General features: G+C 38.6%; 1 protein-coding gene across 5 annotated transcripts in view; it reads left to right on the top strand.

Annotated features, from left to right (window-relative positions):
- LGALS12 (galectin 12) overlaps window positions 1–10,323 on the top strand; it is a 68,655-nt gene extending 58,332 nt beyond the window's left edge. For all 5 annotated transcript variants that reach the window (XM_075837167.1, XM_075837166.1, XM_075837165.1 and 2 more), the window contains one exon: window positions 9,809–10,323. In XM_075837167.1, coding sequence (XP_075693282.1) covers window positions 9,809–9,955 — 147 coding nt within the window. In that variant the 3' untranslated portion in view covers window positions 9,956–10,323. The remainder of the gene's footprint in view (window positions 1–9,808) is intronic.
- Window positions 10,324–14,935: the final 4,612 nt, after the last annotated feature.

The raw sequence follows: 14,935 nt of genomic DNA, 5'->3' as shown, positions 1-14,935 counted from the left end.
CACACAGCTTACCCCTCCTCATCTTTCCCCTCTGAGCCCTGCTGCGTGCACAGGCAGCTGATAACAGCCACATGTAGGATATTGCCGTACCCGGGAGAACCAACATTACAGTTTGAGGTGTATATCTCCGGTGGCGCATGCTGGGCACAATATATCGGACACTGAATTGGCATATATGTATAGAAAATTGCAAATTTCACTCTGCACCAACTGCAGCACATTATCTTTTACACAATACCTGTGCGGTCAAAATGCTCACTACACCTCTAGATGAATGCCTTAAGGGGTGTAGATTTTAAAACAGGGTCACTTCTCGGGTGTTTCAACTGTACCGGTACCTTAGGGGCTTCTGCGTACAAGACTTTGCACCAGAAAAGCTCCAGTAGGCCAAATGGTGGTCCTTTCCTTCTGAGCCCTGCCGTGTACCCAGGCAGCTAATAACAGCCACATGTAGGGTATTGCCGTACCCGGGAGAACCCACATTACAGTTTATGGGGTGTATGTCTCCGGTGGCACATGCTGGGCACAATATATCGGACACTGACATGGCAAATATATTCAAAATTGCAAATTTCACTCTGCACCATCTGTTGCGCATTATCTTTTACACAATACCTGTGGGGTCAAAATGCTCACTACACCTCTAGATGAATTCCTTAAGGGGTGTCATTTTTAAAACGGGGTCAATTCTCGGGGGTTTCAACTGTACTGATACCTCAGGGGCTTCTGCACACATGACTTCGCACCAGAAAATTCCCAGTAGGCCACATGGTGGTCCTTTCCTTCTGAGCCCTCCCATGGGCCCAAACGGCAGTTTATCACAACAAATAGGGTATTGCCACACTCAGGACAAATTGGGCAACAAAATTGGGTATTTTATTCCTTGTGAAAATAAGAAATTTTGAGCCAAAACTACCTCTTATTGGAAAAAATTACATTTTTTTTAATTCACAGCCCAATTCAAATAAATTCTGTGAAAAAACTGTGGGGTTTAAATGGTCACAACACCCATAAAAGAATTCCTTGAAGGGTGTAGTTTCCGAAATGGGGTCACTTCTGGTGGGTTTCCATTGCTTTGATACCTTTTTGGGGCTCTGCATATGTGACATGGCACCCGAAAACCAATCCAGCAAAATCTGGGCTCCAAAGAACACATAGCGCTCCTTTCCTTCTGATCCCTCCCATGGGCCCAAACGGCAGTATATCACCATAAATAGGGTATTGCCACACTCAGGACAAATTGGGCAACAAAATGGGGCATTTTGTTCCCTGTGAAAATAAGAAATTCTGATCAAAAATGACATCTTATTGGAAAAATTGTCATTCTTATAATTTCACAGCCCAATTCAAATACGCGCTGTGAAAAAACTACGTGGTCAAAATGGTAACAACCACTATACATGAATTCCTTGAGGGGTGCAGTTTCCAAAATGGGGTCAGTTTTGGGGGATTCCTACTGTTTTGGCACCTCAACACCTCTCCAAACCTGGCATGCTGCCTAAAATATATGCTAATTAAAAAGAAGCCCCAAAATGCACTAGGTGCTTCTTTGCTTCTGGGGCTTGTGTTTTAGTCCACGAGCGCAATAGAGCCACATGTGGGACATTTCTAAAAACTGCAGAATCTGGACAATACATATTTAGCAGTGTTTCTCTGGTAAAACCTTCTTTGTTACAGAAAAAAAATAGAATAAAATTGAAATTCAGCAAGAAAAAGGAAATTTGCAAATTTCACCTCCACGTGGCTTTAATTCCTGTGAAATGCCTGAAGGGTTAAAAACTTTCTAAATGCTATTTTGAATACTTTGAGGGGTCTAGTTTTTAAAATGGGGTGTTTTATGGGGGTTTCTAATACATAGGTCCCTCAAAGCCCCTTCAGAACTGAACAGGTACCTTAAAAAAAGGCTTTTGAAATTTTCTTAAAAATATGAGAAATTGCAGTTTATGTTCTAAGCCTTGTAACGTCCAAGAAAAATTAAATAATGCTCTAAAAACTATGCAGATCTAAAGTAGACTTATGGGAAATGTGAACTAGTAACTATTTTGGCTGGTATAACCATCTGTTTTACAAGCACATGCATTTAAATTCGGAAAAATGCTATTTTTTCAAATTTTTCTCTACATTTTGCAATTTTTCACAAATAAACACTGAATATATCGACCAAATTTTACCACTAACATAAAGCCCAATGTCTCACGAGAAAACAATCTCAGAATTGCTTGGATAGGTTTAAGCATTCCGACGTTATTACCACATAAAGTGAAATATGTCAGATTTAAAAAATGGGCTCTGAGCCTTAAGGCCCAAACTAGGCTGCGACCTTAAGGGGCTAATGGTTGGTAGGGGATCAAATACTTATTTCTCTGTGCACAATGCAAATAAATATATATAATTTTGACTGATTTTCTTCTTTTTTTTAATATAATCTATCTCTCACTGGTAAAATTAACCTAGCCTAAAAATTCTAGACTGTTCATGTACAGTGGGCAAACTTACAAAATCAGCAAGGGATCAAATACTTATTTCCTTCACTGTATACGATCTTCTCCCCTCATCACAGGTATAAAGGTCGGGGATGAGGAACACCGTATAGGATTGTTTGCGGACGATGTACTGATAGCTGTCTCTAATCCTAGTGTATCCCTCAAAGGAATACTGAACATAATTCAAAACTTTAGTGATGCCTCTTATTATAAAATAAACCTATCCAAAAGTCACATTTTAGACCTAGGCCTTCCAAAATCACATCGTACCACGCTCACCCGCAAATTTCAGTTAAAATGGGTGACTGACGAACTAACATACTTAGGTACCAAGCTGACATACCCACCTTCTAAACTATTTACATCAAATTACTTGCCTCTTCTTAAAAAAAATCAAGACAGATCTGGCTAACCTTCGTACTCCTGGTATATCGTGGTTAGGAAAGATAGCGGCAGTAAAGATGATCGTCCTACCAAAAATCCTGTACCTGTTTCGCAACAGTCCAATTTTTGTTCCTATTTCATATCTAAAGAGACTTCAAAAACTAATCCTACAGTTCCTTTGGAACAAAAAGAAAGCACGTATAAAAGCAGATATCCTGTATTTACCTCCTAGGCTAGGGGGACTGAATTGCCCGTCTATCTTACAATACTATAGAGCCGGTATATTGGATCAAATTCGTCCTCTATGGTCTAAAGATTTGTCTAAACGCTGGGTACAAATTGAACTTCAGTATATGAAGGAAAACCATTTTAAATACTTTTTAGTGGCTATATCACATTTTGGCCACTCACACCATTTACTCTCCACCATACGAGCCATATCCGCTTTGTGGCCGGTCATTTCTGACAAAAAAACAATTGATTCATTTAGATCCTTATGAACATTTAGAACCCATAGAAATAGCCATTCCTAACTTATCTCTAATTGGAAAAATAATAATCTTACTAAAATGCACCAATTGTGGCATAATGGTTCCTTTGTCTCTTTTGCTCACATAGCTTCTAACTATAACATTCCTAAGCACGATTTCCTCAAGTATTTACAAATACGACATATTCTATCGTCCTTCCCTCCTCCCCCATGTCATACAAAGGTACTATGAGCTCAGTCACTCTTTCCAATAAGGGTATCTCCAAATGCTATAAACTCCTGATAACCCCAAGCTCGGACCCACTCCTCACTATCAAGTCTCACTGGGAAACTGAATTATAACCACCAATTTCAAATCACCAATGGGAATCGGCTCTAAATATGGTCCCCAAACACTCTAAATGCATTAATCACATTGAAAATGCAAAAAAATATATTCTATAGATGGCATTACACCCCGCTAAGATTATCACAATTATTTTCTGATGTTTCACTTACATGTTGGACTTGTGGTTCGCAGGAGGGGTCTTTCTTCCACATGTGGTGGAATTGTAAAAAAGCTCAATCATTATGGAATATAGTATTCAAGCTTCTCTCTGACCTATTTGGGTTACATATAGACCCAGATCCAGGGCTAGCTCTATTATCGATTGACCGTGCTACTTAGCCAAGAGAATTCCAGATAGTCATGCAACATGTTCTCATTGCTGCAAGACAAATTATTTCCTCCACTTGGAAAGAGAAGCCCTCCATATCTGTATCTCACCTGATAAAAAGAATCAATGATAACTGTTTGTACGAAGGTATGTCCGCTTCCGCTTTTCACAAAACAGATGTTTTTCTCAATAATTGGGACATATGGCTCTCAAGTGCTCATAACTTCTCAATGTTACCATATAACATATCTCTATCCCCGTAAACAATCACGCAGTCTTACCTGGTCAAGTTCAATCTTTTGACCTTATACAATATGACAGCGAGTTGTCACGAGTAACTGTATTTTCTTTTTTTTTTCTTTTGTATCTGCTTTCGTTTTCTTTTGTTTTGATTCATGGATACTGATCTGACTGTACTGTGTAACGCAACTGATGTCTTAAACGTATCAAATGTACAGTAAGATTCAAATGTGTACAAATGCTTTGTTAAAAACAATAAAAATATGTTTTTTTTTTAAAAAAATGCATGAGTTTTATATGAAATAATAATTTTCTCCTTCAAACTTTGCTTTCGTCAAAGAATACTCCATTTGCAGCAATTACAGCATTGCAGACCTTTGGCATTCTAGCTGTTAATTTGCTGAGGTAATCGGGAGAAATTTCACCCCATGCTTCCAGAAGCCCCTCCCACAAGTTGGATTGGATTGATGGGCACTTCTTGCGTACCATACGGTCAAGCTGCTCCCACAACAGCTCTATGGGGTTGAGATCTGGTGACTGCGCTGGCCACTCCATTACAGCTAGAATACCAGCTGCCTGCGTCTTCCCTAAATAGTTCTTGCATAATTTGGAGGTGTGCTTTGGGTCATTGTCCTGTTGTAGGATGAAGTTGGCTCCAATCAAGCGCTGTCCACAGGGTATGGCATGGCGTTGCAAAATGGAGTGATAGTTGCTGGAAATGGGCCTCTATACACCTATGTAGATATTGCATTAAAAACCAGACTTTTTCAGCTAGAATAGTCATTTACCACATTAACCCCTTAAGGACGCAGCCTAGTTTTGGCCTTAAGGCTCAGAGCCCATTTTCAAATCTGACATATTTCACTTTATGTGGTAATAACGTCGGAATGCTTAAACCTACCCAAGCGATTCTGAGATTGTTTTCTCGTGACACATTGGGCTTCATGTTAGTGGTAAAATTTGGTCGATATATTCAGTGTTTATTGGTGAAAAATTGCAAAATTTAGAGAAAATTGCATTTTTCTGAATTTAAATGCATCTGCTTGTAAAACAGACGGTTATACCACCCAAAATAGTTACTACTTCACATTTCCCATATGTCTACTTTAGATTGGCATCGTTTTTTGAACATTCTTTTATTTTTCTTGGACGTTACAAGGCTTAGAACATAAACCGCAATTTCTCATATTTTTAAGAAAATTTCAAATGCCTTTTTTTTTAAGGTACCTCTTGAGTTCTGAAGTGGCTTTGTGGGGCCTATGTAATAGAAACCCTGATAAAACACCCCATTTTAAAAACTAGACCCCTCAAAGTATTCAAAACAGCATTTAGAAAGTTTTTTTAACCCTTCAGGCATTTCACAGGAATTAAAGCAAAGTGGAGGTGAAATTTGCAAATTTCATTTTTCTTGCTGAATTTCAATTTTATTCATTTTTTTCTGTAACACAGAAGGTTTTACCAGAGAAACACTACTAAATATGTATTGTCCAGATTCTGCAGTTTTTAGAAATGTCCCACATGTGGCCCTACTGCGCTCGTGGACTAAAACACAAGCCCTAGAAGCAAAGAAGCACCTAGTGCATTTTGAGTCCTCTTTTTTTATTACAATATATTTTAGGCAGCATGCCGGGTTTGGAGAGGTGTTGAGGTGCCAAAACAGTAGGAATCCCCCAATAGTGACCCCATTTTGGAAACTACACCCCTCGAGGAATTCATTTATGGTTGTTGTTACCATTTTGGCCGCACAGTTTTTTCACAGCACATATTTGAATTGGGCTGTGAAATGAAAAAAATTTCATTTTTTCCAATAAAATGTCATTTGTGATCAAAATTTCTTATTTTCACAGGGAACAAAATACCCCATTTGGTTGCCCAATTTGTCCTTAGTGTGGCAATACCCAATTTGTGGTGATAAACTGCCGTTTGGGCCCATGGGAGGGCTCAGAAGGAAAGGAGCGCTATATGTTTGTTGGAGTCCAGATTTTGCTGGATTGGTTTCGGGTGCCATGTCGCATTTGCAGAGCCTCAGGGGTATCAAAGCAATAGAAACCCACCAAAAGTGACCCCATTTTGGAAACTACACCCCTCAAGGAATTCATTTATGGTTGTTGTTAGCATTTTGAGCACACAGTTTTTTCACAGCACCTATTTCAATTGGGCTGTGACATTAAAAAAATAAAAAATTACATCTTATTGGAAAAGATTTCATCAAAATTTCTTATTTTCACAGGGAACAAAATACCCCATTTGGTTGCCCAATTTGTCCTTAGTGTGGCAATACCCCATTTGTGGTGATAAACTGCCGTTTGGGCCCATGGGAGGCCTCAGAAGGGAAGGAGCGCTGTGTGTTCTTTGGAGTACAGATTTTGCTGGTTTGGTTTTCGGGTGCCATGTCGCATTTGCAGAGCCCCAGAGGTATCAAACCAATGGAAACCCACCAGAAGTGACCCCATTTTGGAAACTACACCCCTCAAGGAAATCATTTATGGGTAATGTGACCATTTAGACCACATAGTTTCTTCACAGAACTTATTTGAATTGGGCTGGGAATTAAAAAAATATATATTTTTTCCAATAATATGTCATTTTAGCTCAAAAATTCTTATTTTCACAAGAAATAAAATACTCCATTTTGTTGCCCAATTTGTCCTGAGTGCGGCAATACCCCATTTGTGGTGATAAACTGCCGTTTGGGCCCATGGGAGGGCTCAGAAGGAAAGGACCACCATTTGGCCTACTGGGGATTTTCTAGTGCGAAGTCATGTATGCAGAAGCACCTGAGGTACCAATACAGTTGAAACCCGCAAGAAGTGACCCCGTTTTAAAAACTACACCCTTAAGGCATTCATCTAGAGGTGTAGTGAGCATTTTGACCGGAGACCTACACCCCATAAACTAATGTGGGTTCTCCCGGGTATGGCAATACCCTACATGTGGCTGTTATCAGCTGCCTGGGCACACAGCAGGGCTCAGAGGGGAAAGACGAGGGGGGGATAAGCTGTGCGGAGTGCATCAGGGTAAGTAAAATTGGGGTAAATTATAAACCAAGGGATGTATGATAAATTTGAAAACACTCTTTCATACAGAGCTCTGGTTATTCGGGACACGTGTCACATTGATATATTGTGTCATCCCTTATCGCCCTCTTATAGCAGACTTTGCACCTCTATTGACTATTTCCCTTCTTGCCAGTTTGGGGAACTTCTCCTGGAAAGTGTTGCCCTGGTACGATGCGTGTGGGCTCGCTTCCAGAAGTACTGGGTGCCCCCCCTTCTTGGTCCCTAAAGATTAGGTTCTTAATAATCACCTCTTGAAATTCCAGGAAAGTTCCCGTCTGGCCTGCACATCGATGCAGCACATACGCATTGTACAAAGCCATCTGTATGATGTGCATGGCCAGCTTCTTATACCACACCGCATGGCGCTGTAGTCCTGACAAGTCCATCCCTCCCACTCGCGGAATTGAACCCTCCCTTTAAAATGTACCAGGGACTCATCAATAGAAATACACTTCTCGGGGGTGTATGCTTGGGAAAACCGGGCACTGGAACGGTCTAATAGGGGTCTCCGTTTATACAAACTGTCAAAACTGGGGTCATCTCAGGGAGGGCACTGCTCATTATCAGTATAATGTAAGAAGCGAAGTATTGCCTCATTTTTTTTTTAGGTTCCAGTTCAGTTCTGAAGTTGCTTTGAGGGGCCCATATATTAGAAACCCCTATCAAACACCCCATTTTGGAAACTAGACCCCTCAAAGTATTCACAACAGCATTTAGAAAGTTTATGAACCCTTTAGGTGTTTCACAGAAATTTAGTGCAAAGTAGAGGTGAAATTTACATTTTATTTTTTTTGTCAGAAAATCCTCTTTATACCATTTTTTTTATAACACAAAAGGATTTATCAGAGAAACGCAACTTAATACATATTGCCCAGATTCTGCAGTTTTGAGAAATATCCCACATGTGGCCCTAGTGCGGTAATGGACTGAAGCACCGGCCTCAGAAGCAAAGGAGCACCTAGTGGATTTTGAGGCCTCTTTTTTTTATTAGGCACCATGTCCGGTTTGAAGAGGTCTGGTGGTGCCAAAACATTGGGAACCCCCCAAAAGTGACCCCAATTTGGAAACTAGACCCCTTGATGAATCCATTGTAGTTTTCTTGGGGTGCATGCGACTTTTTGATCAGTTTTTATTCTATTTTTAGGTGGCGTGGTGACTAAAAAACAGCCATTCTGCTATTTGTTTTTTTATTCTTTTTTTTCTACAGCGTTCACCGTGCGCTATAAATGACATATTCACTTTATTCTGCGGGGCGATACGATTACGGCGATACCATATGTTTATTTTTTTTTTTATGTTTTATGGCGTTTGCACAATAAAATACGTTTTGTAAACAATCATTCACTTTTGGTGTTGCCTTATTCTAAGAGCCATAACTTTTTTTTATTTTTCAATCAATAACGCCGTGCGAGGACTTATTTTTTGCGTAACGAACTGTAGTTTCGATCAGTACCATTATAGAAAACTATAATAGAGGATTAGAAAACAAAATAAATAACAAAGAAAAAACTAAAAATATCTCTGTAATATTACCTTTAGCATTTTCTCTTGTTCATGAAGGTTTATGACTATTTGGAGAATATCGATGGTCTAGGATGAGCCAACAAAAAAAAATATATTAATTTTAAGATCAGTAAGTAAAAAGAAAGAATAGCCTCATCAGAATAAATTTGCTAAAAGTACACTAGGTCGCATATGAAAGAAATAAATCTGATACAAAATATAGTCTAGAAAAATGTTGTAAATAACATGAATACATCGAGCCCTGCAGGGTTCTGCAATATAAGTTGAAATGTGCCAAAATATAATTCTTATAAACAATTTGTTGGTACAATAAACAAAAAACAAGAAATTCTACATTAGATGGAAATATATGTAAATATTATGTCTAGAAAAAAAGAACGATCCTCACTCACCTTTTGAAAAGCTCCCACACTGAACTATGACCTTGACAGTTTAACCCGGGTGTGACTCATACAATATGGCTATTTAAGATGCAGGATGCCTGAGATTTTTATGCCTGACTAAGACCTCAGCATGAGGTTGAAACGCGTTGCAGCAGTCTTTTTTTATCCATTTTATTGTTTTACAACTAATTGTCCAATAAAAAGTTTTATCCTACACCTGATGGGTCCATAGTAACTACCGCAACAGATACACAGAAGTGCCCGAGGCAAGGAGCACTCTTTTCCTATATATCTATATTTATTTGTAGAAAATTTGTGAGTATACAATCTCTTAGGTGTGCATGAGGCTTTGCAGTTTGGGCACATTGATAAATCTGATCCACTATATTTTCTAAATGCCAATGGACAATGTTCCTAATAAAACAGATATCAATATAGAATTTTATTAATATAGAATACTTCAACTGCAATTTTAAATTTAAAGTGGTTCTATCATGTAGACAAACACCTTCCAGTGTTCTTTTTAGTTATTAATCCTAATGTTATAATTCCTAATTAGTAATTCATTTATTTATTTTTCTAAATTCAGATTTTAGTCCTTCCGGAGTCTGGCATGTTCAAACTTGCCATCAATGGAACCCCGCTGGGTGACTTCTGTCCTCCTGTACTAGATCTGGAATCCATTGAGGAGTTGCAGATTACTGGTAGCGCTCTGATATTTTCTGTAAAATGCTGAAAGGATTTATCTATAATCACTTTACCTGAATCTGACTGGATCAATGGAAACGTGCTTCAAATTTGGACGCGGGTTCCAGCTTTTTATTCGTCTTACAGCCATAAAGACTGCTTGGGACATCGCCATTTGTTATTTTGAAGTTCACACGGTACAATATTTGGAACCAAACATAGTATTATACTTTGGGAACAATTTCATGATGTGCCTTTCTAAGTGATGCACTTTCTTAAGTTTTTTCTGAAGCAAACTTCTTACTATTTGTGAAAAGATACATATGTCAAATATTGTGGGACTGCCATTTCTGCCCATAAACCTCTGTGCATAGGACATAATGAAATAGGCAGAATAAAATCATCCACCTCAACGCCTCCATTGTCCCTCTGGGTTAATTTTTATAAATCTCTCCAATTGTAGTAATTTTATGATAAAGATTTACACAGTGACGCAAATAGCGACCACTCAGTTAATTTAATTTACATCACAACTGAAATTGACCGCTATAGGCTCTAACTATCATGAGTAAGACCTATTACCCTACAGGTATTTTTTAGTTATTAACATTACTTGACAATCTATAATGCAATGGATAGGGTGAGCCATAAAACCCTACATTTTGTGGAATAGATTTTCACTTGTGTATCAGCTGAGAAGCGGTTAAGTATTTTTTCAGTTTCGTCACACTGTCCCCAATTCCCAGTTAATCATCCTTAATCGGCTCAGTACTCCTCGCAAGACAAAGCACGCTACTTAACCCTTTGGTGATAAGTTACTTCATTAACCGACAAAGCTCTACAATGTTGTGATGGTATAGCAATGCTGGATAGCTGCATTTCTCCACACATGTCTTGATATAGATGGCTGTGTTTTAGGGTTATTGTCTACTTCAAATTATGTTTACCTATCTACATGAACTATAACCTTTATGAAACATTGTATGACTGCCATTCATTTATGTTTACCGTGATCATTATATGCATTTTATACCTGGAGTTTGTATTTTGATTAAAGTAAAGATCATACTTGAATTATAGTTTTGCTGCTAACAAATGTCTGTCCTCACGAATACATCTCCAGCAGTCTCAGCCTGAATGTGTCCGTCTTCACACACATGGGGATGTATCCAGTTATGTTGTAACTTTTCTCCATGCGAGTCATCCTATATCATACAGAGGCACATGGTAGCAAACAAGTTTATTTTAATCAATTAGGCTGTGTTCACACTGAGTTTTTTGCAGGAGGAAAATTCCTCCTGCAAAAACTGCTCCAGACGTTTTTGCACAGTGGTTTGACAAAAACTCGTCAACACTCGTCAAGGTTTTTTTTTGACTGATTGAAATGGGGTTTTGGAGGCAGAAACCGGTCTTTTTACTGCGATGCGTTTTTTTTACACGTGGTAAAAAAATTCGTCCAACTCCCATTGAAATCAATGGGAGGCATTTTCTGGCGTTTTTTCACGAGTTTTGCGGAGCGGTTTCTGCACCAAAAAACTCGGTGTGAACAGGGCCTAAGAACTTCTAGATTAAATACGATGCCTGAATCATTTTTTATGCTATTGGGGCTTTGAAAATATTTTGTATTTATGCAAGTAATGATATATACCTATAATATATACAGGGAAAGAAGAAAAACAAAAGAATGTAGTGTCTCGTTCACATTTCATTGCTCGGCTGCAGCTGATTAAACATCGACTAGTGTAATACCAAGCACTGAGACTGACTTCTACACGATCTACCAATGTCCATATCACAAATGATACATATTAATTTGCTTTACTTATTTATAGTAGTGTATATTCTACATTTCTCATGTGAGAGAGGTTTAAGTAACCAGTAAATCTCATAAAGAACTAAGAAACATTAACTGAAGAAACAATTTACTATATCTAAGGAGCTGCTCTTCTGTCTGGGATTGTAACTGCAATAGATGTACTGGGTAAGTGGGGGCATAGACCCTTACAAGCTGTTCGTAAACTATGTTCACCAGTGTCTATTCAGTAGACCAGGCTCGATTCAAAAACTGTGGAATCCATGTCTGTGAGTTCTTCTTTAGAGTTGCTTGCTCAACTTTCGCACTTGCCTTTCCCTGGCTTCAAACGCCACTTTGGTGTCCATTAATTCATTGACCGAGCGTTTCACCTCACCCAGGTCTCGTTCTGCCTGGGAAAATCGATCTACGAGATCCCGGTTCTCATTCCTGAGGTCTTCACATAGTTGTCTCACTTCATCACTCTGTTTTTGGCACCGCGCTCTCAGTGCCTCTGCCTCACTTAAAAGGGTCTCAACTGTGCGGACCACTCCTTCCAATTGTTCCCGAGACATATCTGCAATGACAGACACAATAGTCTAAGTGTGCGGTAAATACTGCAGAAATCCAGAGCAGATTTTCCATGCGGAAACCTGCAGTAAAGATCTATGGAAACTGACATTCTCTACGGAATTTCATTCGGCAGTATGTCCATTTATGTAGTGAAAACACTGCAGAATTTCCACATGTAAAATCCATTTGGAATTGCTGCAGTTGTTGCATTACGTGTGGCCTGACCCTAATAATTCAAGTACTCCGGAAGTTATATAGAAACAACATTTGATAAAGGTATTTATTCCTTTGTCTGGTAGACCCTTCAAACTGCTGAAGAAGACAGCTGGTCATGAGCTAAACAATGAGCATAACACCTTGTAAGTGTATCGAGAAAAATCGTATTCAGACAATATGGCTAACTCGGCAGTATTGTTGTATTCACACTAACTGGTTCCAGCAAATTTGATAGCAAGAATAATGCTGAAAGCTGCGCCCATCAAATTGATGAAAACCACAACCACAATTGTAAGTAAATCGGGTCCGTACGGCAGAGTATTGTGGATTTCTTTAGGAAAAGAAGCCACATTGCAAATGTGAACATAGCCAAAGAGAAAGAAACAAGTACTTTAAGCCCTGCCAATCTTCCTTTAGAAGAAAAAAAATAATTTGAGGCACACTTGTTGCTAGGGATGTGTTACATAACCTCGTTGGAAACAATATAGCATGGCAGTCGTACATAGCTCATTAGAGTGGATCGTAGCTGGATAGGTGCTCTGCTGACTACAGAGAAAAGCTGCTTGTCAGCAGTCACATCATTTGATTCTTTATCTTGAGCTATAACATTAATGAGATTAAAATAAATTTAGGTAAGGAAGATCTCTGAAATAATTTTGAATTTTTTGTTAAAAGAATATTCTTACATTATTTTCTGCAAATATAAAATGTTTGCTATATTTTTGTTTATTGATTTGAACTGTATGGGGGCCGACGCAAAATGTTTCATGTCGAGTTCTTATTTAAAGGTCTCTTTCCCAAGTTCATAGGTATGTAGCACCAAAAACATTTTCCATTTGGTAAAAGCTTCTATAGGTGATTTGATAGGATCTGGATTTGATTTCACCACAAAAGATATGGCAGCTACACTGAAAAAGACATTGGTTATCTTAGATGATTTCAGGGGCTTGGGTATAGGGGGTACAGGTTTAGCCGCTGCACTTCAGCCATGGTGCCTGAGGAGATCCCTTTTCTACATAAAAAGACACTAGCAATATTAATTGCGCATGGTAGATGGGGGACTTATAGATTCTCCATTGGTACCCAGGAGCTCCACGTTGCGCAATGGCTCTTGAAAACTGCAGTGCATAAGACTTTACCTATCTATATGTATGGATTCCTTTGCACGGTTGCAGAACAGCTGGCCTCAACTTATGATGTCTACATTGCTTATTCAATTAGAGTTGCTCAAGATACAAGAGCAATGCAACATAAAACCCATGTTCATGTGGATGCCTTTTGATAAACCAAGCTAGACATGGATGCACATTTTAACTAGCTCATTGCATATAATATGCAAAAACACTACGTAAAACAAAAGCAGTAATAACCTGCATCACTTGTACAACTGAAATATCTGTGCGTCTATGTCCTGCTTTATAAGCTACAAGAACAGAAACCGTTTATGATAAAAATGAGAACTGTTAGGTCTGTGTTCTCAAGTTTCCTTATGAGAATCTCAATTTAAAAAAATGCAGCACTATAGTCTGTGCTGGTGACCAGAAAACAGAGTTGAACTCTTGATTTGACATAGGTGCTTGCGAAAAATGCATCTCTTGGCATAAGTGTTGCCAATAAAATAGCAGTAACATTCTCACATTACTATTCTGCAGTTAGCCCAGGATCACACACACAGTTTAGATGTCGCTTTTGGCTCAGTTGTTGGCTTATTTCTTCTAATCCAAACAGATGCATCATTCTTTATACCTTTCCTTCCCTTTTGGATTGACTTCTGACTTTAAATAAAAAACTGAGCCAAAAACTGCACCAAAACTCTGTGTGCGAGCTTTGTCTTAAGGTTGCTTAAAGGTTTGGTTTGTAAGACTAACCTTATACAATAGGGGAAATTACAAATACAATTGCAATTAAAAGCAGTAGAGTTCCTAATAGGTAGACACTTATTTTGATTCTTCTAAATTAAAACTTGAGTACTTATGAGGCACAAAAGAAACCATTAAAAAAACAAATTTAGCTCTGCTGCATCTGTAATTTAGTGTGTAGGCCATGATAAAAACATCTTCCCTCCTTGTGGTTTATTCTAATTACAGATCTCTAAGTAAAGCTGTAGATAGTGCAATTGTTTCCAGTTTGGTAACAGTATAAGGGTATAAATGCTATGCTGTATATGTAGGTTGGAGAGGTGCTGGTGGACTGTGCAGCTAGACTATAGCATGAAATGCTAGCGGTGTGAGGGTATATGCTTGGAAGAAATGTTCATGCAAGCTTAGTACAGGTTTATAAGGGCTATTCAAAGAGATAGTTGGTAGTAGAGGGTGACAATAAAATATTCGGAGTATTAAAAAATTAAATCAATCTCACCGTAGAAGCGGCTGCTTTGCTTCAAGTAGATGTTGAGCTGAGTTAAAGGGTCCAGGGTTAATAACTCTTGAGGTCAATTTTATATTTCTT

Source organism: Rhinoderma darwinii, chromosome 9, assembly GCF_050947455.1.
Source record: "Rhinoderma darwinii isolate aRhiDar2 chromosome 9, aRhiDar2.hap1, whole genome shotgun sequence".
Lineage (NCBI taxonomy): Eukaryota > Metazoa > Chordata > Amphibia > Anura > Rhinodermatidae > Rhinoderma > Rhinoderma darwinii.
This window is presented reverse-complemented; position numbering and strand designations above follow the sequence as displayed.